At 38.8% G+C, this 24,639-nt stretch overlaps 1 protein-coding gene across 4 annotated transcripts; it reads right to left on the reverse strand.

The window, feature by feature from the left end:
- Nucleotides 1-1,060: 1,060 nt before the first annotated feature.
- Nucleotides 1,061-23,689, reverse strand: LOC306901379 (histone-lysine N-methyltransferase ASH1L-like). 4 transcript variants are annotated; one of them, XM_079469064.1, is made up of 16 exons: nucleotides 23,526-23,689; nucleotides 18,233-18,866; nucleotides 13,612-17,053; nucleotides 7,352-8,009; nucleotides 7,117-7,211; nucleotides 6,494-6,567; nucleotides 6,309-6,342; nucleotides 5,979-6,081; nucleotides 5,750-5,852; nucleotides 5,566-5,633; nucleotides 5,231-5,406; nucleotides 4,063-4,179; nucleotides 3,920-3,974; nucleotides 3,211-3,325; nucleotides 2,871-3,132; nucleotides 1,061-2,088 (listed from the first exon to the last, which is right to left on the reverse strand). In XM_079469064.1, exons 2-15 carry the CDS (start codon nucleotides 18,725-18,727, stop codon nucleotides 3,025-3,027), a joined length of 5,643 nt encoding a protein of 1,880 aa, XP_079325190.1. In that variant the 5' UTR covers nucleotides 18,728-18,866; nucleotides 23,526-23,689; the 3' UTR covers nucleotides 1,061-2,088; nucleotides 2,871-3,024. The 4 variants fall into 4 exon arrangements, with proteins under 4 accessions (XP_079325190.1, XP_079325191.1, XP_079325192.1 ...); XM_079469065.1 differs by having other exon boundaries at nucleotides 1,062-2,088; nucleotides 5,236-5,406; XM_079469066.1 differs by lacking the exons at nucleotides 1,061-2,088; nucleotides 2,871-3,132; nucleotides 3,211-3,325 and having other exon boundaries at nucleotides 5,217-5,406.
- Between the last annotated feature and the right edge of the window lie 950 nt (nucleotides 23,690-24,639).

A 24,639-nucleotide genomic window follows, 5' to 3' on the forward strand; every position in this document is an offset into this window, starting at 1 on the left:
TTTATTTAGGAAAACAAAAGATTTGTGTCAAGTTTCAGAAGTAAGCTTTGACCTTCTGTGTCATAGAGGGAATCAACAGGTGGTTGAATGATCACATGAGCATATAACACTTGCAGGGATTGGTCAGTTCTCAAGCTATTCTGTTGTCATTTGTATAAATAGTATCTGTGTTACAGAATCACACAATGGAAAATAAAAATGAATGTATTATTTACAATTCAGTTCAGTTTAGTTTATTTTCACTTATATTCTCAGTTAAATTGTTTATATAGCAATAAAAAGTGTGCAAACAAACATCAAATTTGAATACACTTAAAATGAATACACATTAATTGTAGTTGGTCAATGCTTTGAATTGAATACAGTATATAATAAAACAATACAGTAGTTATTTACTTATTTTATTATATACATAATTTTCCTATCGATTGTATATGCATGTAAACAAGTATTTTAGGTTTGTGGACTTATATTTATACAGTATAAATAATTGATTTATAAAATGATACGGTGAATCTGGGTCAGAAATGTAAAAATGAAAGTGAAATAAGAAATGCCATCTAAGCCCACCTCCCAGTGCCTGTTTCCTTCTTCAGACTAGTTGTGTGTGCAGAGAGATGTCCGAATGACAGGGAACTTCTGAGCTTGTTTACAGCTGTAAATGTTATTTTTTAATTTTATTTCAAGTTGCTGTAGTTGCAAGAACCGAACTATACGAATGCAAGAACTGATAAACTGCGCCTTTATTTTAATTTGAGGAGTTTGTATAAAAGCATCTGCTAAAGCCATAAACATTAATGTTCCACTGTCACAAAACTTATATGGAGCTGCTGTTAATGACATTTACCACTAGAGCGTGCCAATGCCACTTCTGAAACTGAACCATGAATCAAAATCTGCTAGAATCACACGTTTACTGTAATAAAACCTTTGACTTATTGTATGCACAAACCTCTTTTTTGCTTAAAGATAATAATTGATTAAGAAATGCTATTTTCTGTTTGTCTTTATGTACCCCTCTATTGCATTTTTAGAAAAAAATGTACAATAAGAAAGCGATTAAGATAAAAAGGAGAATAGTATGGTTTTTATTAGTTAACAGCTGTTGCTGGTTTAATTCAATAACTCAGATTTAAGTTCTGCTTCATAAGCTTTCAACAATTTCAACAAACTGTTTTTTAGTTCAGTGCGGCCATTTAAATAGCTGCATATGTTTTATAAATATTATAAGCAATATAAATAATGTCATTCACAAAGAATCTAAAGTTCTACAAACGCAGTGTATGTCCTGTTCAAAACTAGACATGCTTTGTACTGATCTTAAAAACTATTTTTTATTCATAAAAAATCAATAAAATATAGATATTAATCACAATTTAAAGAGAGTGTCACAATACTGGTAAATATACATTTACTTTTACATGACATTTACATTTATTCATTTGGCAGACGTTTTTATCCAAAGAGACTTACAAGTAGGTTAGCATATACTGTACATCATATACAACTGTGTAAAACATTCATTTAAATCCCAAAGCTATAGACTAATGCATTAAATCAACAAATTATAAAAAACCTCACTAGCACAAGCACGTATTAGTAAATAACCATTACATTATTGTTCTAAAATGACTATAAACCTACATATTTCCAATTATTAAGGCTGTATTATTAAATGCCTTTCATGCATTATTGCTAACGTAATAGTTACAACACGAAACATTATAAAAGCAGTAGACTCCAGTGATTTTGACAGCATTCAGTACTGTTCAGTCAGCAAACCCAGTAAAGTAGTGTCCATCATCTTGTAAAAGGTGCATTAATGTGAAGAGTGTTGAATCATTTCAAACAGTCATGCCAACCAAGCTCTTAATGCCTTGGCATTTAACGTGTTTTCGTTGAGTCTTTAAGGAATTAAATGTTGTTTGAGTAAAATGTGAGGATGTGGGGTCCCGGTTTTTATTTGTCTAATCATGTCTCTTACTTCTTCCTGAGAGAAAGAAAAGCTGAGTGCTTTCAACTAATAATGTAGTCAAGCATCAGCCGGGTCCTGCTCACAAATGCCTTTTCCGGGAGTGCTGTCTCAACCTACAGAAAATGAAAAACCAAATAGAGACACAGTAAGGGGCTTAATATAAATCAAGAACTTCTTTTTTTTGGAGGATCTATTGACAGAAATGCAATATAATATACACATAGCTCTGTCTTCAGAGGTGTATAAATACCTTACATAATGAAGTGTATGTAGTTATAACCTTAGAATGAGCTATTTCTATCTCCATTCACCACAGGTCCCATTGCATGGAATTCACCATGTTGTTTCTACAGTAGCCCTAAACAGACAACCTTCTCTACAGAGCGCGTTTCATTAATACGCTATCTCAAAGATACGCTATCGCAAAGAAGCGAAAACATGATAACATCTTAGATCTGTGTCAGCCACGGTAGCGCTTCGAAAAGGAGGGGTGGAGAGAGCCATTGGTTGCAATGCATAACGTCACCGCTAGGTGGTGCTTAATGTCATACACTGGATATTTAAGTAATAATTAACAAGATTTTGTGTTATACTGTAGGACTCATTTAAGTGAGGAGAAATCATTCATCTAGAACCGACTGACCACTCCCACTCTAGGATACTGGTTGAGACTTGTGTTACATCAGCAAAAGTAAAATGCAAACCTCTGGTTAGTCTTGAATAAATGTGGACAAGATTCCACTGATGCTGCATGTTTTTTATAATGTACAAACCAGTGATACATGGAGCTGTGGAAATTTCCGATGCTGAAAATATCTGCATCTGTGTGTGATAGTTGTGTGTTTTTGAGACTTTGTGGATGTTTCGTATTTGTCTATACGTTTGAGAGTTTTACCTGTGCAGTACATCTGTGAGTGCAGCATACATAAGGTCTTGGAGGGCATCATGGTATCGGAGGGTATCGTTTGCCTTCTGCGAGGCCCATCATGCCTCTCTGTGTTTTGTCACAGCCACGCCCAACATAAGCTGTGGGTGTGGTTTTCTGCTTCTCACAGGACGTTGGTGATCTGAGTTAAGGCCTCCTGATGAGCGTTATGGTACACTTCCCTCAGCTGCTTCACATTACAGCCCACCGATGACTCGCAACCGTAGTATTTCTGATAAGATTCGTAATGTAAATAAGAGGTGACTACAATGCAATAGAGTTGAACACAAGAGCACTATGTCAAACTGACCTCAGCACAGTGAAACACCTTGAGCATGTCTGAATGAAAGGCATCCAGGCTCTCATAGTGCCCTGAGAGGAGCTGCTGCTGCAACCTACTGAGATCAACAGGAGCCGAGACAGATCTGAAAGAAAAACCATGAAGAAATTACATTTCATCACCTTGGAATGATAAGGTTCTGAGATATTGGTCCAAACTGAGTTATCCACATATGCCTATTTTCTGATAACTTTAAAATAAGATTTTTCCATTGCGCTAATGTTCAAAACAAAACTCAACTGGTTGTGAAAGTGGCTGTAATTTGTTTACTTTAAAATGGTCTTGAATCAATATTCAAATCTATTTTCTCATTTTTTTTTGTTCCATTGAAAAAAATAACAGTATACACTTGTCCAGCAGTATTTCCTTCGTTTTTTATCTTACATACATAATAAAATCTATTTGTTAACATTTTGATTTGGTTCTAAATGTTCTGTTGTTGTTTTCTGTTCAAATGTTTGTGTAATGTTAAAAAACTGAAACAGGCAGCGCTGGACCAGCATTGTTTATTTATTCTGAAGTAGTCTTCACTATATGACTTTGAAAGAATTCCAGTTTTTGTGTGAACTACTTCTTTAAAAGCATTCTGCAGTCGACTGCGTATGAAAATATGCTGAACAAACAACTCCGAGTTAGGGAATAAAAATAGTACCATGTGCACACAATCATCCATACGAACCTCTTTCGGGAACACAAGTTCAGCAGAGGAGCAGCGAGGGTTTGTCCGGATGACCCTGAAACGAAAAAGTGATCAGCTAAGCCTCACACTGTACCTCAGTCACAGCCTTCTGCAACGTCTATTAATAAAGTCAACAGACGTACCCTTGGAACTGACAATGACGTCATAGATCCCCTGGAGTGTTTGCGTGAGGTTTTTGCTTTGTACACTTTTCCTCTCCTCTTCAGACAGAAGACTCGCGTGAGTCAAACGCCTGTCGTCTGTTATGTGCACAACACACATCTACTTAGATGTCACACACAACAACACATGTACAGCTATGAACTAAACGCTTCAATGTAGGTAAAGGTAATCTGTCATCTTTTAAATGCGATATTCAGAATGTGGTAAAATACATGAACTTTTTCCATGAACTCAACGGGACACGAGGCCTATGTGCCAACTGCGCTAGCCCTAAACCACAAGTCCTCTTCTGCCCTTTTGACTAATGCTGGATGGAAATAGAGTTGAGGTGGTTTCGGGAGCTGTTCCAGAAACTATGGCCCGCTGAGCATGAAGGAGCGAGAGGAGAAGGGAGGAGTTGAGGGGAAGAAAAAGGACGTATAGGTGATGTTTCATAAAGAAACTTCCTCAGCCCATAGAAATTACTATTAATAGACCGTCCCATTACACTTGGGTTAAGATGCAGCTTGCAGCCAAGAACACACTTTTCTGCCACTCACAATGGAAAACATATCATCGTGACTCTAATTTGTCTAATTTTTAAATAAGAGAGTTGCCTGTGCTTTGAAAATGTAACTTTCAGACCTCACAACTTCTTTTCGAGCAAAGATCATGGTTGAAACTCCCAAAATGGTTTATTTAGTATTTTTTGAGCACATGACCCACATTTAGATGTCATATTCAATGCATATTTGGTCTTCAGAAACTCGGCCTGGTGATTTAGGGTGACGGGGTAAAAAGGAGAAAGCTGGGTAGAGGTATATATTTGTATATTTGTATTTCATTCCACAGCATCTCAACATTAGAAACAAATGAACTTTATTTTTTTACAACGTTAGTGTTCATTTAGTATAATTGACACATTTCTAGGATTGTTAAGTAATGCTGTTCAAGTAGCCTATAATACAGGCTTTGCAAAAAGGCTTTTTATGTATAGGGAGAAAAAATGACATCCAAAGTAAGCTCACAAGATTTAGTTCACAGAACTAAAGTTTTTGGCACAAAATGAAATACTTAAAAGTGCACCATGACCCCTTTAGGAGCTTAAAAACAAAACACAAACTCAAAGACACACATCACAAGTTGGACCTGACTTGGTGCTGGTGTTGTCTTCGAGAACTCCCGTCTGACATTGACTGCTCCCTCCGCTCTCCTCCTTTTCTTTCTCCCGCTCTCTCATTCCCTCCCTCAGGAGCGCTGCCTGTCTCGCTCTCATTTTCTCATAGTTCCTCACCAGAAAAATGCAATGTTCCCAGATGAAACTCCTGTTGAGAGTAAAAGAGCAAATTAAAGATACAATAACAATTTACAAATATATAAGACCATCAAGTACGTGGATGTGCGTGCATGGGAAAGGCATAAAAATAGCCATAAAACAGGGAAAGAGAGCAATGTTGCCGTTATGTGTTTTTGTGTGTTCTTGCCTCTCCTCACAGGACAGGGGCATTATCAACTGAGGGGAGGAGATATTTTCATCATCACTGCCTCTCTCCTGCAAATGAAGTCATTGGCAATAAGACTAAATCATCTGGGGGCACTAAACAATAGAGATTCTCATTCAAGTCTGTTTAAAGTGAATTAAGAGCTGTATCTTAATACGCCTCATACCTGCTGTTTAAGAGGGTCACACTGATAGGGAAGCTTATCATCCCGGTCTGTCTGACTGGTTTCTTTACCAACCTTCTCAGCAGGCAGTCTCAGACTGTCATCTCTGAGCGAAAAAAAATAAAACGATGTTTACTCATTAAATTGTATCTAACGGAATTAGCTCTGCTATCATCTCAGCCATAGATGGTTTGCCTAGTCAGTTTGTTTGTGTATGTGTGTTTGTGTTTACCTATTAAGGCTGTCAGAAATGCAGTCGTGAGGAACACTGTCCGTATGGTGTTTATAAGATCCGTCCTCGGGCTGAGTGAGAGACATTACATCAACAGACCCTTCTAAAAGAGAGAATAGAAAGGACATGTTAATGCTATGCTAAAGTTACCAATGATGAAATATAACATGGAAGCACAAAAACCACAGCTTAATGCAGAGAAAGAAGCAGCTGTTATATGTGATATTATTTTACAGAGCTAATTTAGACTTCCTTCACACCTCCGGTACTCAGACCTACACACAAGTACACAAAAAGTGTTGATACACATTCACAAGTGGGTCTACTCACTTGATGTTGCAGTCTTTTCTGATATTTTAGGAAGCTGCAGTGAAACAGAGACGGTGTCACATGCAGAGTACAGTAAGAAAAAGGTATTATTTAAATAAACAGTAACTTTTATGATATTTATGAGAAAAAGTCATATGGGAATACTATGAGCGAATGATGACAGAACGTTCATACTAACTCAATACCTTGTTGTGTGCACTCAGCCAATAAATGTCAAAGGGCAACTGAAAGTTAATCCGTTTCAGCCTCAGATATTTTCCTGTTACACAAACATAGGTTATGAATTCATCATTCAGTTCTTTCATTGATGTTTTCATCAATTCTCTCACATAAGGCGTTTAAACCACATAAACAGAACTAAATCGGCTGATGATTTTTTTGGTCTAAATATAACAGATATAAGTAGATACAGTATATATAAGTAGGTGTAAATATACCTCCTTATGTTGCTTGTATTAAAAGTACATTGCAAAAATTTTAATTGCATAATAATAACTATATTATCAATAGCTTTATTTATGTTCGCAGCCGTGGAAATATGTTAGGGTGCATTTCAAACTTATTTTCAGTTTTTCTAGATTTACTATTTATAGGTATGTGTTTAGGTACCTTTACCATTTTGTTCCATTCACATCACAACTACCTCGCCTGTGCCTAATATTCTTGAGCTTTATGCCTGCGCATCCTCTCATCCATTACAAGGTATAATTTGTGAATTACTCTGTGCTCTGTGTTACTCAGGTCCTCTGTGACCTCCCAATGACCCCCTAAATAAAACTATGAAACCAACACACATATACAAACTCACCTACGTGTATAGGTGCAGGAAGAAGGCCGTACTGATGTTCTTTAGGGTCATAGTGAAGGCTCTCTGTGTTTTCTAGTGAGGAAGGACTCATGGGGCTGTGCAGGCAGAGTAAACAGACAGACAGACGATTTGTCACTTTGTTAAAAGTTCTGTAAATAATGGCTGCATTTAAACAAACACCCTTAACTCCTGTTTATAAATGCACAATAGATGAGCGTTTCAAGAGTAAACTCACTCCTTGGTTTTAAACACATCTGAGTAAAGCCCCGCCCACTCGTATTTCTTGTCAGGTGACATAGCAGAACTCCTCTCTGATTGGCTGTGTGCAGATACTGATGTGTCACGAGAGGGTAACGATAGGCGTGGCTCTTGGCTCAAATCTGTCTCTTGTTCGTCATGTCCTCCGTCTCTCGATTTTTCACAGTCTCTTTTCTTTCTAACTTTCCTTTTCTCACATTGAGACACAAAGTCGGACCCGCAGAGTATCGTGTTATCATCTGTTTCATCTTTCCTCCGTTTTAAAGGACACTCTGACACCCCATCAAGTAACGGTGCAGTTGGCAGAGATGGAGAGAAGCAAGGTGCAGGATTTTTTCTCGGTCGGCCCCGCCCCCTCCTCTTTGCCTCACTTCCTGTGCCCGTCTGACTTTGAAAGCTCTTATTTGTGAGCGGCTTGTTAACACGTTTAACATGTTTACTCCTGCTCACGAGAGTACTGCTTGAATGAGACAGCCTGGTTTTGGTGGCAGTAGAAGAAGAAAAAGAGCTGATCTCACTGGTCTGGATGAGTGTCCTGCTGATATCGTGTCTCAGGCCTCTTCCTTCTGTATCTCGTCCTTCAGTGAGATGCTGATGGTGCCCATGGAAAACTGGACCACCAGGCCGGAAGCTCTCTGTAAGAAAAGAGTATTGATAATAGTGTTCAAAAACAAGGATGGTGACCCCTGATGTTAAAAATAAGGTGTATAAGAAATACAGTTAATATACTGAAAAGTCTAGCATGACAAGGGGCCAGTTGCATAAACATAGCCGCTAAGTTAAGAATGTCGCTGCTCCCGAAATCGCCTACTCTCATACTATATAGTAGGCGAAAACTGAGAATGTGTCATGACCTAAGTATGTCCGCAACCACAGTATGCAAAAAAAAGTAGGCAAGAAATCCGTAGAGATTTGTGAGTGTGGATCAGATGAACACTTATCTATCCCATGATGCAATGGGAGCTGAGCAACGGTCAAATTTCAAAAGTACATCACATAAAAGTGGCGAAAAAATGTAAAGGCGGATGGGCGTTTCAATGTAAGTGCCAATAAATGAATTTCTTGTGACTAAATTATGTTTTTAGCAACGCTCATGTATAGATTGTTGTTTATACGTAATAGTTCAAAGAGTGTACGGGTCACATGACCATAAAACATGGCGGACGCAGTATGTCCGAAATCTATTCATACTACTCACAATCATACTATGTAGAACGTACTGATTTAAATGCCGATAGTTGGGTACTGTTCTTATTCAAATTTAGTACGTACTGTCACAGTATGTGATTTTGGAAGCGGCCTGTGTCTTAACAACGAGTCTCACCGACTAGCAGTTAGTTAGGACTAATCACTCTCACTTTTCAGATTTCAATTAGACCAATCTACATTATTATGTAACCGACTTAAAGAAGTTAAGTCCAGTCTTGAAGAAACAAATGAGATGACTAACTTGTAAGACTAGCTTAAGCAGTTTATGCAACCGGCCCCTGATTTATGTTGTCAGCCTAAAGTCAGTCCAAACCTGTGTGCCTTTCTTTCTTCTTCAGAACACAACGAAATGCGTTGGATTTTTAATAATGTTGGTAACCAAATAACTTCCGCTATATGGACACAAAACCACTGAGACATTTCTCAAAATATCTTCTTTTGTGATACACAACAAAAAGAGTCATGTACAGGTTTTGAATGACATGAGACTTAATAAATGAATGATAATTTCTCATTTTGGGTGTTCTGTCTTTTTAAGTGTCCCACTTATACAGTAGACCCTCTACCTCTTAAACTAAAGCTACAGTAAATATGAATAATTCCAGCCTGTTTTGTGGAGTAACTCCTGTAAGCCTGACCGTGGGAATCATACTGCCAGTATACAATGTGTAACTGCAAATTCCTCAAGTTCTCCTAGTTAGATACTACAGTACAGTAAATCGATTTCACAGAGCTTCAGTAAAGCGCATTCCACAGTGAGCCAAGCCCCGGGCCAACAGCACAGCGATCGGGAGATGAAGATAGGGTGTGTGCTTAAAGAGACTTTACGAGAGAGATAAAATAACACATTTGACAGCATAAAAAACATTGGCTCAAAAGCTGTATATTATGATTAATATCAACTTCACATTTTTAAACAGCAAATTCATCAAAAATATGACACAAGTTCAACTGTGAGAATTATATAACCCATTCTAAATCCCATTAGAACAAACCGTGTGTCGCCGGTGTACACAGTGTTATGTGTCAAAAGAAGAACGTTTTGTTTCCATAAAGAACCTTTAACGTCTGAATAACCTTTCTGTTTCACAAAAGTTTATTTGTGGCGATAAAAGGTTCTTTTGATTATTAAAAAAGTAAGAAAGAGATGGTTCTTTAAGAGTGGTTTCACATTTAGTTCGATTGTGTGAAACATACACACAAAGACAATTTTTTACCAAATAATACATAATTAATAGCGGTTTACTTCCACGATTTGGTACGACTGGTTCATATATCAGCAGCGAACCGTATTGGAGTTCACATGAGCCGCTCCCCAGACCTCCCTTTGTAAGCAGACTCGGGTACAGTTCGCTGCGCACCTAGGGTTCGGAAGGCAGCATTCACATCATCCAACCGAACTCTGGTGTTATTCGAACCTGTTTCCGCACAAAACATGCTAATGTGAAACCGACATAAAGAACCTTTGGCTGAATGGTTCTTTGGGGAACCACAAATGGCATCACTGTGAATAACCGTTAAAGCACCTTTATTTTTAAGAGTGTAGTATAGATACAGTGGACTGGTTGCAGAAGGACAGGGTCATAAAATTTAGTTTGGTGTAATATGGCCTGTGTCTTCAAGATCCATAGGAGCTATTTTTGTTCTCTGGATGACCGGAGAATTAACCTGCAGCATGAATATGAGCAAACATGAACATCTGATATATCAGATGTGCGTGGTTTAATAACATTTTAAACAGCTTAAGAGTGGCATTATTAGGGCCCATCTGGCTATGAATACAAAACTCTTATGCCGTGTATGTTCTGGCTTTTGTGGAAACTAGTAGCTTGGTATTAGCACCTATTGTATTATTGCTCCTTTATGACATATCGCTTACTGCCCCCTGAACTCTCTGTAAGTCGCTTTGGATAAAAGCATTTGCTAAATGACTAATTGTAAATGTAAAAGTGTCTCCTAAATGTAAATGTATATTCCCTTTCATTTACAACAACACTCCATCCTTCCTTTCCTCTTATTCTTTTTGTCAATAATTTTTCACTTGTAGATTTCCATGCCCAGATTTCTTCCTTTTCCCTAGCATCACCACATTTCCGTTCCTCTGCAGAATGCTGGCTCTCTCTTATTCACTCTTTCCAACTCAAACACACTAAAGTATTCTGGCCAAAGGCCGGCAGGAGGTCTAAATGTATAGCAGAAATCTGGGTGGTTCCATTTTACAGAAATAGAGACATAGTTGTCTGACTGAGTCAGCAGGGAAATACTATTAAGGTTAAAGCTTGTATGAGTTTTTATAGCAAACAAGTTTGCTTATGAAATGTAACACTTAATTTCATGTTTACAGCTGTGCAAGTATAAAAAAGCACAGGAGAAAACTACAGCTCACTGATAATAGATCCCTGAAGGTCAACTGAGGCCGAAAACCTTCACATCTGGGACAGTTGCTTAGATCGCGGTATTCCCCGTGCAGATGTTTTATTGAATAACATATGGGGTGCTAGTAGACTTGTGGTTATGGATTTGGGTTAGTTATGCAATGCTTGCAGGTTCGAGCGAAGACTTGGAGATGTGTGAGTCACTTTGAAAGTAGCTGGTAGAAACCCATCAGCACTGTGTATCTAGACTGCTTCAAGGATGACCACACAGTCCGAAACTAACACTCAGATAAGACCGAGAGCTGCTCATCATATATATACAAAATTATTCGTTTGACAGATGCTGCTTTCACTCACAATTTCTGCAATGCTAACATCATGCTCTACCATTTGAACTAAAGAAACAATTTTGTTTCATATATGATGTCATACATGCTGCGGAGGCTGACCAAATGACCTGCTACTAATACAATTTTGTTTCAGTAAATCTTCTTAAATTGCCCAATAGCAGTTCGGTAATTCATACAAATATCAATTTTAAGATTTTAAATGGTTTTCACCATACTAATAAGTCAGATGTCAATATTTCTGGTGGTTTAAATATCTATTGAAGTCTCTCTTAAAGGTATTAAAGTCTCTCAAGTTCTTTTGGTATTTTTGTGCTTTTAAGCATCATTTTCCATAGTCAGGTAGGTGAATTGTCACATCCATAATGGAGTTGTCATATCCATAACAGTCCTACTATTTTTAGGTTTGTGAAGAGCCATCTCTCTCTGTTTGTTGCGTCTGGTTTGCACAGGTACGAAAATGTTTATACTGGGACTATTCATGCAATTAAAGTAGAATTTACTCACAATGCTTAAAATAAAAATATGCATCTGCTAAATGTCAAGCAATGAGTTTTTTATTGTATCTGCTTATTTGTGTATTTAGTAGAAATTGCCTGAATAAATACAGAAAACATCCATAGGTAGCAAGAAGCCGGAACTAGCAAAAACACGACTAGACAGCTGACGACTTACGAATAGACAACTGACGACTTACAACTAGACAACGGACGATTTACGACTTACAACTACACCTGACAAATAAGAAGACATTTACATTTAGACATTTGGCAGACGCTTTTATCCAAAGCGACTTAGATAGCATTATCCTATACATAGGTATCTGCAATCCCCTGGGATAAAAACCCACAACCTTGCGCTGTTAACGCAATGCTCTTACCACGGAGCTACAGGAAAGACAAACACATGGTTTAAATTGTGTCCAGGGAGTGAAGATCAGGTGCGGGTGTAATCAAGGTGGCTGACGGGTTGCAGTACATGTTGGGAAATGAAGTGCATGGGGTTAAAAGTTCAAGGAAATGTGAATGGAAATGGTCGGTAGCAGGCGCTGATGTGAGGGGGGGGGCGTGGCTGCCAGCGGTGGAGTTGTTACACAACCTTATGAAAGCATGAGATTTATAGACAATAAAACATGCAGTAGAACGCAAGTCTAATGCTTCTGCCAAGTGTTACATAATGCTAATAACACCGATACCAAGACACCACATAACAAAGCAAATTGTGTTACAATATTGAAACTCAAGTGAGAGCATACACCTCTCAAAGGACTTATAAACTGATTCTCTGCTGAAAAAATCTGCTTAACCAAATATACACAAAGCAATATCAAGCCTGCTTCATTTTAGCACCTAACCAGCAAAACAGTGGGAGACAAATATGACTACAGACTCTCTTATCTATTATAAATTACTGTCATTTCATTCAAAGATTTTCTCTCACTGAGTTAACATAAGCAATGGTTTTTAAATATGTCACATTAACACTTCATTATGCCAATATTTATGACTTAAACTAACATAAACACTGACAAGGCCATTGATGAACCATTTTTGGTTTGCCAAAGAACCATGACCTTCCATGAGATTCTTTTTTTATATCTAAATAATTGTTTCCACAACAAAGAACAACCATTTTTGTTTCATAAATTGTTCTATGGCATTGTGATGCATGTTTTTTAAGACTGTACAAATAATATGTCTCTAAAAATGTCACCATAAAGGGCCATTCACAGTATAAAAATGAATATATAGATAAATGTAACTATAACTATATTTGCATCCAAAGTCCACACCAGCGGACAACAATGTTGTTTATTTTAAGCCTGCGTACTGCAGTGTTTCCAATCCCTATGAATGTAGATGACCTGCTGCTATTGTTTTCGTTTTCATTACGGAACGTATTTTCTCCAAAATATGACAGCAAAGGCTGGATGCTCCCTCTGAAGGCTGAAGGTGTGAACGTATCCGGGATATAAAGCATATTTTGCCACCTTTCATAAGCGGTATATATAAAATCCCGCCGTAAACACACCTCTTTCCAACCACTACAGTATTTAATTAAGATATAAACCTGTGATGCGGTCATCAAATGCTATCCGCTAGAAACTGTTTGTAAGTATGTTTAATTCTTCATCAGCTGGAAAAAAACGTCCTGAAAGTGGTCCCAACGATATCGTTATAGTTGTGATGTGAACAACTATACAACCGCTATTCTACTAAATAGAGAATGATTTTTAAAACATATTTTTTAAGCTCTGCATGTGACTTAATCTTTAAATATAAACAACAATCATATCATGCCCTCACCTGATGCTTTTCTGCCTCCAGTCAAACAAGATTCCATCATCCATGAGCTTCCAGGTCTCATCAGGTTCCTTGAATCACCCTGAACTTCAGCAGCACTACTCTTAAATGTCATTCTACTTTTTGCATTGCTGACAAGGTTGGGATTCTGCAGAAAAGTGTTATGGCGGATTGTTCTATCTGACCAAGGAGGTGAAGGTAGGCCTTCATCACTCTCTGTACCAGCAACAGTTTCATCCTCCTGGTACCCTGATGCACCTCTTTGGTCTAAACTGCTATCTATCCTCTTGGATTGAACACTTCCTCTCGACCTCCAGGGCCGCTGATGCTCTGCCCACCTAGCTTTTGATGTGGGCCTCAGGTGTGCCGATCCTATATAAGAGAGATGTGAAGCTGTATGTTTATCTGCCTTTCTTGTTGGCATTGAGGAGGAGAAGAGGGAATTAGAAGAAGAAGCACTTTTGCTTCCATGGTCTTTTCTGAGCTTACTTTGTCCTAGCAGACCATCAATTTCCTCTCTTGCTCTTCCTCTAAGCTGTTCATTTTTGTCTCTGTTGTCGACCCTTTGCCAGCTATTTCTACCACACCAGTCGCTTGAGGATTGAGAAGTTACATTTGGGTTAGTCCACTGTTGCTTCCCTCTGCAAAGAGGGTCACGTCTCATAAACTTGTGCTTCCTTTTATGGAACTTTGATGGGCTTAAAATGGGATTTTTGGAGTAGGGATGCATATAAGAGGGTAAAAATGGTGAAGAAGGATATATGGTGGCAGATGGAGGGTATCCTCTGTAAAGCCCGAAACCGAAGGAAGTGGCGGAGAGTGGCAACTTGCAAGGGGAGTGATAACAACTGCCTCCTGTCAGTGGGAATCCGAGTTTATGAACCACCGGACAATGTGTAACAATATGTTCTCTTGGTTGCGAGGGGCACCCGTTGTTCCTTTTAAAATCTGCCATGCCAACATAATGCAAAGAATCGTGGGGAAAGTCAGATTGGGGTGAGTAGTAACCGCTGAAGTTGATCTGAAACATGGTTGGATGGTGAAGGTTTTGTGGTAGACACTGAAGAAAATGGGGGTGATTTTTCGTTTTCAAACTCTTTCTTCCAAATTTCGCCTCATCTCCCTTAGCAACGTGATGCACAATACGAATCGCGGCAAGCCTTACTACTAATTCCTCTATCTCTGCCAGAAATGCCGGGTTTTGTCTTTTGGCCTTGAGTTGAAGATACTTCCTCTTACATTTGTGTTTATGTCTCCTAATCTCATCATGGCTGAAGAAATTATGACCTTTTCTATTACATTTGTAGTTGAGTCTTTCCTTCTCCATCAGTACTGATCGGGAAACATGTGCTGTTCTGCTGTCTTGCATTCTTACAGAGCATAACTGAGTCGTGGCTGGATTAAGTGGTGTTGAACGTAATGATGAACGTGGTCTTAATTTGTCATCAGCTATTGTGTTCACATTTTGGGAACTGGTTGCCTTTGGAGCCGAATGTTTATCGTATTCACAGTTGTTAGTATAAGGCTTTTTCCTGAGGGACTCAGAAGATTTAAATGAGCTGGACAGAGCAGGTTGGGTTTCAAATGTATTGCTGTGTCCCCCAGGAGTGAACCAAGAATTCCTCAGACTTGTAGATTCAGCCTCTTTCTGAGACATTTCAAACTGAATTTTCTCAGAATTTTGTCTTTGTGCTTTAGGTTTGCGTCCTCTTCTCTTTCCTATGTAGATAGTGCCACGTTTGCTTACGTTAATTTGTGGACCGAGTTTCCCCCCAAAAGAAGTCACAAGTGAGGATAAAGATTGGGTAGGATCTGAAACTGAACAGTCTACCTCTCCTTCATTGTCTATCTGAGAAATATCTGCTTTGGATGATTGTTTTTGCCCTGAAAGAAACTGCGTAAGCACTTCATCTCGTTTCTTCATTCTCATTGTATTAATATTTTTGATAATTGTCTTCATTATCAACTTGTTTCTTTTCCGGCAAATTTGGGCATGTTTAGTCTTTGTCAAGGGGGGTTTGAGATTGTATTTAGCACTCTTCTTCACAGACTCCGACCCCAGGAATTCAGATCTCTGTGGCTGGACTGTGAAGGAAAGTCTGGGCCGACCTCGTTTTCTTCGTACAGGCTTTTGAAGTTTAAGGTCAACCTCAGGATCACATACATTTGTTTGTTCAATGATGGGATACTTAGATAAAGACTTTTGAGACCCACTTTCCTGAGAAGATTCATCCAACCTGATCATTTTTGGACGACCCCTTTTCTTAGTCTGAGGCTCTTGGGATGAGACAACTGGTCTGGGTGATGGATTTTGGCATTGTTTAGCTTTCGGAGGTCGTCCTACAGGTCTTGGTTTATGGTGTTGTGATGTCTTTGAGGACTTCAAGGTAGATATTTTACTAAGATTAGCTGTTTGAGGAACAGTTTTACAAGCAGTGGAACCAACAGTCTCCACCAGATCCATCTTTTCCACTTGATTTGCCACCTTTGTCATTTGAATGACTTTAAGTTTCTTGTCTGAGTTGTTGAATTGTTTGGGGTGTAAATTAGTCTTATCACCTGAGGTTTTATCTGTGGAACGATTTGAGGTGTTATACTGAGAATCAGCACTGCTGCTAGTTTGAGAGGGACACTGCATATTTTCTTCATTGTCTGAACTGTGTCTTACTCTCTTTTTGTCAATTACATGACCCACACTACTGCTATCCTTTGACTGGACAACAACATGGATTTTTTGTGTAGGTACCAAGGTCCGTTTTCTGTTGTCATCCATGTCTCCACCTTTATTATGCTTCTTGTTCCTTCCTTTGCTCTCAAGTCCCTGTGAAGTGCTGCTCTCGTGATCTGATAAACTAGCAGATGTATTTGAAGCCGGAAGGACTGCTGGTGTTTTCATAGAAGGACTTGGCTGATGCCCTGATTCATTTTCTTTACTTCTTTTATTAGTAGAATCTCCACCCTGTTTGCTGTCCTCTTTCACACTTGCCTTCAAATATTTATCAACATTACTGTACCTGAATTTAGAGGTCTTTGACTTCTTTTTAGGCTTTGAGGACTGTGAATTCTCACTACAACACAATGAGTGTTCAGCCTCATTTTGAAAACTGGAAGATGACTGCTGAGAGGTGTGAGCTTTCAGCCTTGTGTCTTTTGAGCTTTGTGATGGGAGGGAAACAGTTATTGTTGCTCTGGTTGGAAGTTCTTCACCCTTCCCCCTTTGAACATTAAAAACTTGGGTGCCGTCGTGTAGGCTGGAGTTCTGTTGAAGTGAGGATGGTGGAGAAGGAGCAGCTGGAGGTGAATATGTCTGCTTCAGTGGGGTAGATGAGGTTATCCTGTCAGAAAGGGGAACTTTGCTATTGGTCTGTGGTTGAGCTGCATATGAGGGCCCATCTGATGTCAATAATGACTTTGAATCGGTCTTCTTTGTCTGTTTTGATGCAGCCTGTTGGGAAAAAAACATGTGCTGACCAGAAATCATCAAGAAATCTTTGAAGTTTTCAGACATTCAGATCACTTTAGGATGTGAGGTTGAACTAAAAGGTAACCTGAACTGGATGTATATCTGAGGAAATATCAGCATCATCTGACAGGCTTCATTGACTGATGACCTTTACTGCACTTGACTTCAAGTACATTGTATCCTAATACATGACTCTGTAGTCTGTGCTGGATAAAAAAGCTACAAATATTCACATCTAAATAAATTTTTCTCAGTCTTTAGGCAAAAATTTACAAAAATGTATTTATTCAAACAAGGATTTATGGTTAGTACAAAAATCCACTTGCAACTTTTTAAGTTTAAACTTGACACTTGTGAAACATAAAGCCTACAGTTTTTAAACAAAGGATCAAAGTAAACGAAGAGAAATATATTTAGCTGCAACCATTTTAGCAACTGTGTGATACTTATAAGAACCAACCAATAATGAAAACCCACACACAGATGAAAGACTTCCAACTGAGGCGGAAAGGAGTGAAGGAGTAGAAGATAAAAGTGAGCAAAATCAACCAAGAAGAAAGCGAGAGAGAGAGAGAGAGAGAGAGAGAGAGAGAGAGAGAGAGAGAGAGAGAGAGAGAGAGAGAGAGAGAGGGTGAGAGAGAGAGAGAGAGAGAGAGAGAGAGAGAGAGAGAGAAAGCATCTGGTTAAATGAGGGGATGTAAAAATAGATAAAATATTGTCCAGCCGTTGATGAGAATAAAATTCTGTCATCATTTACTCACCACAAGTGGTTTCACATCTGTATAAATGTCTTTGCTATGTATAACACAGAAAGGATATTTGGAAAAATGTGTGAGATCATCGACTACCATAGTCAAGGTGCACTAGAACTGTTTGATTTCCCAAATTCTTCAAAATATCTTCTTTTGTGTTCAACATAACAAAAAAAGAATCACTGATGTCCCATGAATGTCAGTTGCTAACAAATTTCCAAAAACCTTTCTTTGTATTTATCAGAACAAAGTAATTAAAACAGGTTTGGAACAACTTGAGGGTGAGTAAATTATAACAGAATTTTCATTTTTGGTTAAGTATCCCTTTGACGGACTACAAAAACAAACGTAGAGCACTATGACTGAGAAACAAAAGATTAACTCATATTACAAAGAAAGAAAGACTTACCTTTTTAGAAGGCGGACACAAAAGTGTCGAATCAACCTTTATCGATGAAGTGGAAAGTGGTGTTGTGGAGGCTTTTGAAGAAATGCAGTCATTGCTGTCTTTTTTCTGACTCTGCTGACGTGACTGAATGGCCCCAGTCATGTCAGAACCGGATCGATCACCTCCACATGAGCTTTGGCCATCTCCGTGTGAAAGTCTCTGAGAGATCCTAGCGGTGGGTCTGCATATAAAGTTCTCAAGGCTTTTTGGGGGCTTCTTGGTTCGTTTGGCTTCTAACCCTATTTTCATTCTTCCATATGCCTCTGACTGGTCAGACTTCATAACTGTTAACTCGTCCTGCCTGCTCTGTTGCTGAGATTCACTCTTAGTCCTCTTTGAAGAAACTTCTGCTTCAGCCTCCTTGGTTTTTCTCATCTTCTTTCTATCTTCTCTCTTTTTATGTTCATCTCTCTCTGGGCTTGGTGCAGGTACTGTCTTCTGTTTTTTCTTATCCATTTGAACTTATAAGTGACAAATGCAAACTGATTAAAGTTCTTGTGTCAAAACCAACTTCCAGGCAAAGGTTTGTCTTTAATCCCTGTTCAGTTCACCAGAAGTGTTTTGGTCATACTCATCTCACCTGAATTGGAAGGGGCTATGAAGGAAAGTGACAATGAGAATGTTACATTAGTCAGTGTCTAATAATAGGCCACAAAGTGAAAATCATTTGCACAAACTGAGAAGATTAGAAAAATAGAAACAGTGACAAATTGCATATCTTCGCTGTCAGGCAGACATTATATTTTTCGTTTTTGGTTTTTGTCTGAGGGCAAATATTTAACCAATAAAACATATTAAAAAGAGCTTGTCAACTATGACAAAGTAGACATTATGGAGATACAAGGTTTCAATCCAACAGCAGCTTTCGCACAGACAGTCCAGTTACCTGAGATATCTCTGGACTAGCTCACCCACGGATTATCGAGGCACATAGAGCTGGCTATAAGCACGGCAATACAGATGCTAATAGCATCTGTTATTAGAAGCTGACATGAAATACCTCTGGAAAGTTGGGATGTCCTGCAGTGTGACATCTGAAATACTCATCCAAAACGACTTACTAATATACTGCAAACTATTTTATTTGTATTATACATGCAGCTGAGATTAAATCAATATCTGTACGTTTAAATATGGTCACAGTGCAAATACTTTGGCAACTAGTTACATTTTACCCCCAAATCTTAATGGTATTCAAAATGGATATGTCTAATAGAGTGTTCACACCAAATGCGACTTGCGCGAATAAAACGAGCTATTCGCGAGTAGTTGGACGCTTGAACATTTTGAGTTTACTTGCATCATTTGCGAAATGGCAGACATGGATTTTGTTGAGAGGGTAGCTGCGCTTTATGTGCTATGGAAGGCTGAAAAACTGCGTAAAATCGTTCGGCGCCATGTCTGGATCCTTCCGATTCTTGAGGCGCACTGATAGATGGAGCGTCCCTGCAATAAAAGATGCTGGTCATGAACGGCACGTGGTAAATGAAACTGAGTCATATGTCGTTGCTTCGTTGGCAGTCGTTGGGTACGTGCATAAGTTACACAACATGAACTACACAATATATGTAAAAGTTACACAAGATGAACACAACATGAACTACTAAGGCAGGGATCATTCGATGATGTATTGTGTGCTTGTGCTGTAGTCCCTCCTGCTTTAAAATATCTTCTAGTGTGTTCTGCAGATGAAGGAAAAGTCTAACAGGTTTGAATTTCATGTGGGGGGGTGGGTGAAATTTTGACAGAATTTTCATTATTGGGTAAACTTTCACTTTAAAGGGTGGACGTGTACATCTTCAGCTTAATTATGGTTTCTGCATGTCTTGCCTTGACTGGGATATCAGTAACTATCAGATATCAGTAACTGTGATACCTTGACTGTAAACACTTTCAAATTTGATGTAATAGAAGAGCAGCTCCTAGAATAATGCATCAAATGAAATCCAGATCCTACACATACAATCAGCTAAACTCCCTCCCTTTTGTTAAGTATTTTATAAAGTTGAAAATGTAAGTGTTCAATGAGCAGTTTTCTGAATCTTAATGTGCCATGTGCATCTTTGATCATAAGCGTTACAATAACAGCCAAGGAAAGTAGGTTAGCCAGATGTCTACTTTCAAGTTTAATCTGAATGTACAGTCTGAATCCACAGTTAACTCGGACGACACTGTACACGAACAGCATGATACATCTCAATTTCCTAGAGACCAATTCCCTCAGGACATACCCATAGAAAAATCCCCAGCAACTGTTTTAGAGCTCTGGCTGAAACTCTTGTTTTGAGTTGTCTGAAAGGCAGGTGCTTTCCCACAGAGTGAGGTCATTTCCATGGAAGATTCCGAATGATGAGCTCAGTGTGTTCACTTCCACAGGGGACCCATAAAATCCAGCAGCCCGAAGGGAGGAACACACTGACGGAGCCCTGCATCGGTAGTCAGGACCGTATGTGAGCTGCTGGCTGGATCCGGTCAAAGCACTTCCCACTTTTAAACAGACAGATCAATCTTGTCTGACTACAAGGTAAAGCTTCCCTCCCTGATCTCTTGACTTCCTAAGATAATCATTATGCGAAGTGTTTTCATCGCAGCCTCACGCTGGTTAATGAAACCTATTGTGCGTTGTTTCAGTCTCTGCTAATTCTCATTATCGGGAAAGAATTTAGCAGCATTTCACTTGCTGAGTGCAATCTTATCAGCTCCTCCCTAAGGATTTGATGCTAAGAAAACAATCCCAATGGAAGACTTGACAAGAAAAATGTCCTGAGGAGAAGAAAGAGCATGTGTGTGTGTGTGTGTGTGTGAAGTGCAGACGATGGGGCTGTATGGCTATTAGTGGCACAGTTCAGAAACAAAGTGAGAAGGACATCTGAGGGTCCTTCACTCCCTGGGAAATAAGCCTACTTTCATTTACCACACTCATTCATTTTTGTACCACCTCTCATGTCCTTGTTTCCACAACTTTCCCTTCCCTTCTGTTTTTTTACCTTCGTACCTAATTGCTGGTTTGAATGTTTTCTTTCAATATGTATATTTAGCTCTCTCTTTAACACTCCATCTTTCAAAGCAGTTGTTAAATCAAGCCCATATGTTTGACCCCAAACCTCTGTCTATCTGCTTTCGGTATTGCAGATATAAATCTTCAAAAACAAGCAAAAATCCACTTAAAGCCACACTTCTTGCCATCTCTGATAATTTGTTCTCATCTGATCTGCATTTTTCTTTCTTTTTCCCATCCGTCCTTTGATTCAGGATTAACCAATGAATTGCTGATCCATTCTTCCAGCATCATGTGCAGCAAGTCTCCAGGAAGTTATAAGGTTTCACTATATTTGATTTTGTGTATGTTATCTCAATACAATTGTTAACCTTAACTGTTCAAGCCAGTTGGCTCTTCTCTTATACTCTGCCAAAGGGTGGTGTCAAAGTAATGGTTCACCCAGAATTGAAAACTCTGTCATCATTTACTTAACCTTAAACCTGTATGACTATCTTTCTTCTGCAGAGGACAAATAAAGATATTTAAGAAAGTTAGTTATGGAGCAGTACCGGCACTCATTCACTTCTTCTGTATGGACTAGGGATGCACGATAAATATCAATATCAATAAATACCATATCGGTATCAGCCAATAAATGGTCATTTGTAATGTTATTGTATCAGCCGAAAATTTAATTTAGGTTGATATATTATAGCCGATAAATTATTAATAATTTTCTCGGTTTAAACCACTTTACCGTACGTTCTTGTCTTTCTGTCATGATCATTCCCTTACTGCTATTGAAAAAACATTGTTGAGGTAGTTTGTAGATATGTGTAAATTATAGGGAAAGCATATTGTTTATAACCAACTGCTGTCTGTCTTGAGACCTGTCACACCGTCTCTACACCAGACGCGGCGCGACAAAAAACAATAAAAAGCATTAGAACACAATATAAAATACAATTTTGTCCACGTCGGATGGGGCTCCACTTTCCCATTAGATCAAGCCGTGTGTCGTATCACATCCCGCTGGTCGCTTCTAGCATAGACACAGTGTTAAGACTTCTGGGTTGCTCTGGGAGAACAATAATTTATTTATTAAAAAAACATTATACCAGAAAAGTTTAAATGTTAAAGAATCTTGAATTAGTGTAAAGTAGGCTTGGTACATGACTTTCAGGTCAAATATGTATGTACTGTATATCGGCCAATATATTGGTTATCAGCTTCCATTTTTTTATTACATATCGGTGCATCCCTAGTATGGACACAAAATAGGTGCCAGTAACCAACATTTCCCAAAATATCTTCTTTTGTGTCCTGCGGCAGAAAGAACATCAAACAGGTTTGAAATGACATGAGGTGAGTAAATGATGACAGATCACTTTAACCTCAGTCAGACAAAACTGATAAGATCTGCAAAGATTCCGAAAAATATTGCCAGTCATTGAAAATATATGAAAGTATACATTAGCCTGTAGTTGCATTACAGCATCAAAATGACATCACCAAGCACTGCCTTTCATTTGACAAAATAGAGCTTGAAGCTGACAAGATAAAAGACAACTGACCAGGAAATCCATCAGCCAAATTTGAAAATACAAAGAAATAAACCCGTTTCAATTCTAAGAGCTCCTCTGTGACCTAGATATAGCCCAGTGCTCCAAAAATAGCAAACAAAATGAGCGTAATGTTTAAGTTGGCTTCATGCTCGAGCGCAATGCTACGCACTGAAAAGCGCAGCATGTCAATGCGCAGTGAATGCGACTTGATTTATGGGACATAAGTGGGATGTAATAAGTTACTGGTCCGTACCTATAGATAGCATTTGAAGTAACAGCGCACGACTTTTCCAGTGAAAGGGAAACATAGGTAACGCGATCCTGTTATTTACAGCGCTGGGCACGACGACATAAAGTTGTCCAGAAAGTGACTTAAATCGGATGCCAACACCTCGTCCTATTCAACATGGATAAAGTGTTTCCATTTCTGTGCTTATCGATTATATTGAGCTGGGTTATCCCGAATTATAGCGATGCTATTTGAATACCCCAAACTCTATACGCGATACTGTACGCGCATGTTTACGATGAAAAGTATTGTCGGGTATGCATGCGCGAGGGCCTAACAGATGAATACCCAGTTTCATATTACATATTTATTAAACAACTGAGGAACGCGATTCGAAAATGTGCCCTCAAAACTCGTCGCAGATTTAGGAAAACAACAACAATCATTTCCATACCGTTTCAAAGATGCGATTTAACTTACCCGAGCCGCAAGCAGACGTTTCGTGCGAAAGGGAGCAGCTAATTTACAAGTGTGCGCAACGAGCTGAGACGATAAATGGAGGGATGTTGCGTGTCCGTTGCGCGAAACGAAGTACCCATGAAGATGAACATTGTGCAACACTATACGATACTCACGCCCCCCTCCTCCCCTCTCTTTACCCCTGTTTCTATTCGCTTCATGCGCAGTTGTTTTACATCAAAAGCATGGTCGTGCATTGTGTACCCAACCCACAAGCCAACTTAACCGATGAGGGAAGACGGAGGAGAGGGATGGCCATGCTGTATTTGCTCGGTTACTGAGCTGATGCTCAAGTTGAGCTAAATTTACCCACCAATAACACGAGAAAGTCGAAATGTAAACAGACGCATATGGGGCCGCCCGCATCACCCTAGCGGATGCTGTTTTATCGACACAATCAAAGACCAGATCGAAGTACATTAAACCACATGGCTATTAGAAAATATATCAAATATAACCTCGTTGGTCGACGTTTAAATGATGATGTAAATGAAATGTCATTATTAGCCTGCGCCGTTACGTTGAAAAGTTATTGTTATTTGTATTTAATGCGTTTAATTTGATTCGTAAATATTAGTTTTTTATCTTTTGCAATATTTGTGCACACTGGCATTCAGAAAATCTCGCGCCCAGTTTGCCAGGAAAATGTTAGGTGATGCAGTGATAGTTTACAGGCAAACAGCTATTGCATCGTAATATTACAACATGCGACATAATAATAAACGAATACGCGCTACTGGTAGTGACCAATAGGTGGTGCGATCATACTAGACAGACAACTGAAGTTATATAAGATATATTCACAACCTTGCTGTATAACAATAAACAGAAACGTAACATTAAAGCGAATAGCTAGGGGTTATTATTTATATTATTTTATTATTACATAAGTTAAAACAAAGCTTAATCGAGGCGAAAACTGAGAAACTTTAAATGGTTTGTTTCAGTGTGGGATAAGATTTATATACATCAAATGGTTTCTAATACTCCCATTGTAGATGTAACCTGAATGCAACAAAATAAAAGTTAGAGAACAAATTATTAGGCACATTAAAGTCACCGCACCCGCTATTTT

This window comes from Barbatula barbatula, assembly GCF_947034865.1.
Source record: "Barbatula barbatula genome assembly, chromosome: 12".
Lineage (NCBI taxonomy): Eukaryota > Metazoa > Chordata > Actinopteri > Cypriniformes > Nemacheilidae > Barbatula > Barbatula barbatula.

Bases quoted from the DNA above. Each gene is read 5' to 3' on its own strand.
- LOC306901379 (XM_079469064.1), bottom strand. From the start codon at position 18,727: ATGGATAAGAAAAAACAGAAGACAGTACCTGCACCAAGCCCAGAGAGA. The intron at 5,407-5,565 runs GCAAGAACACAC...TACTCTCAACAG, and splicing joins CCCCTGTCCTGTGAGGAGAG to GAGTTTCATCTGGGAACATT. The intron at 3,975-4,062 runs GTACGTCTGTTG...TTTTCGTTTCAG, and splicing joins CGTCATTGTCAGTTCCAAGG to GGTCATCCGGACAAACCCTC.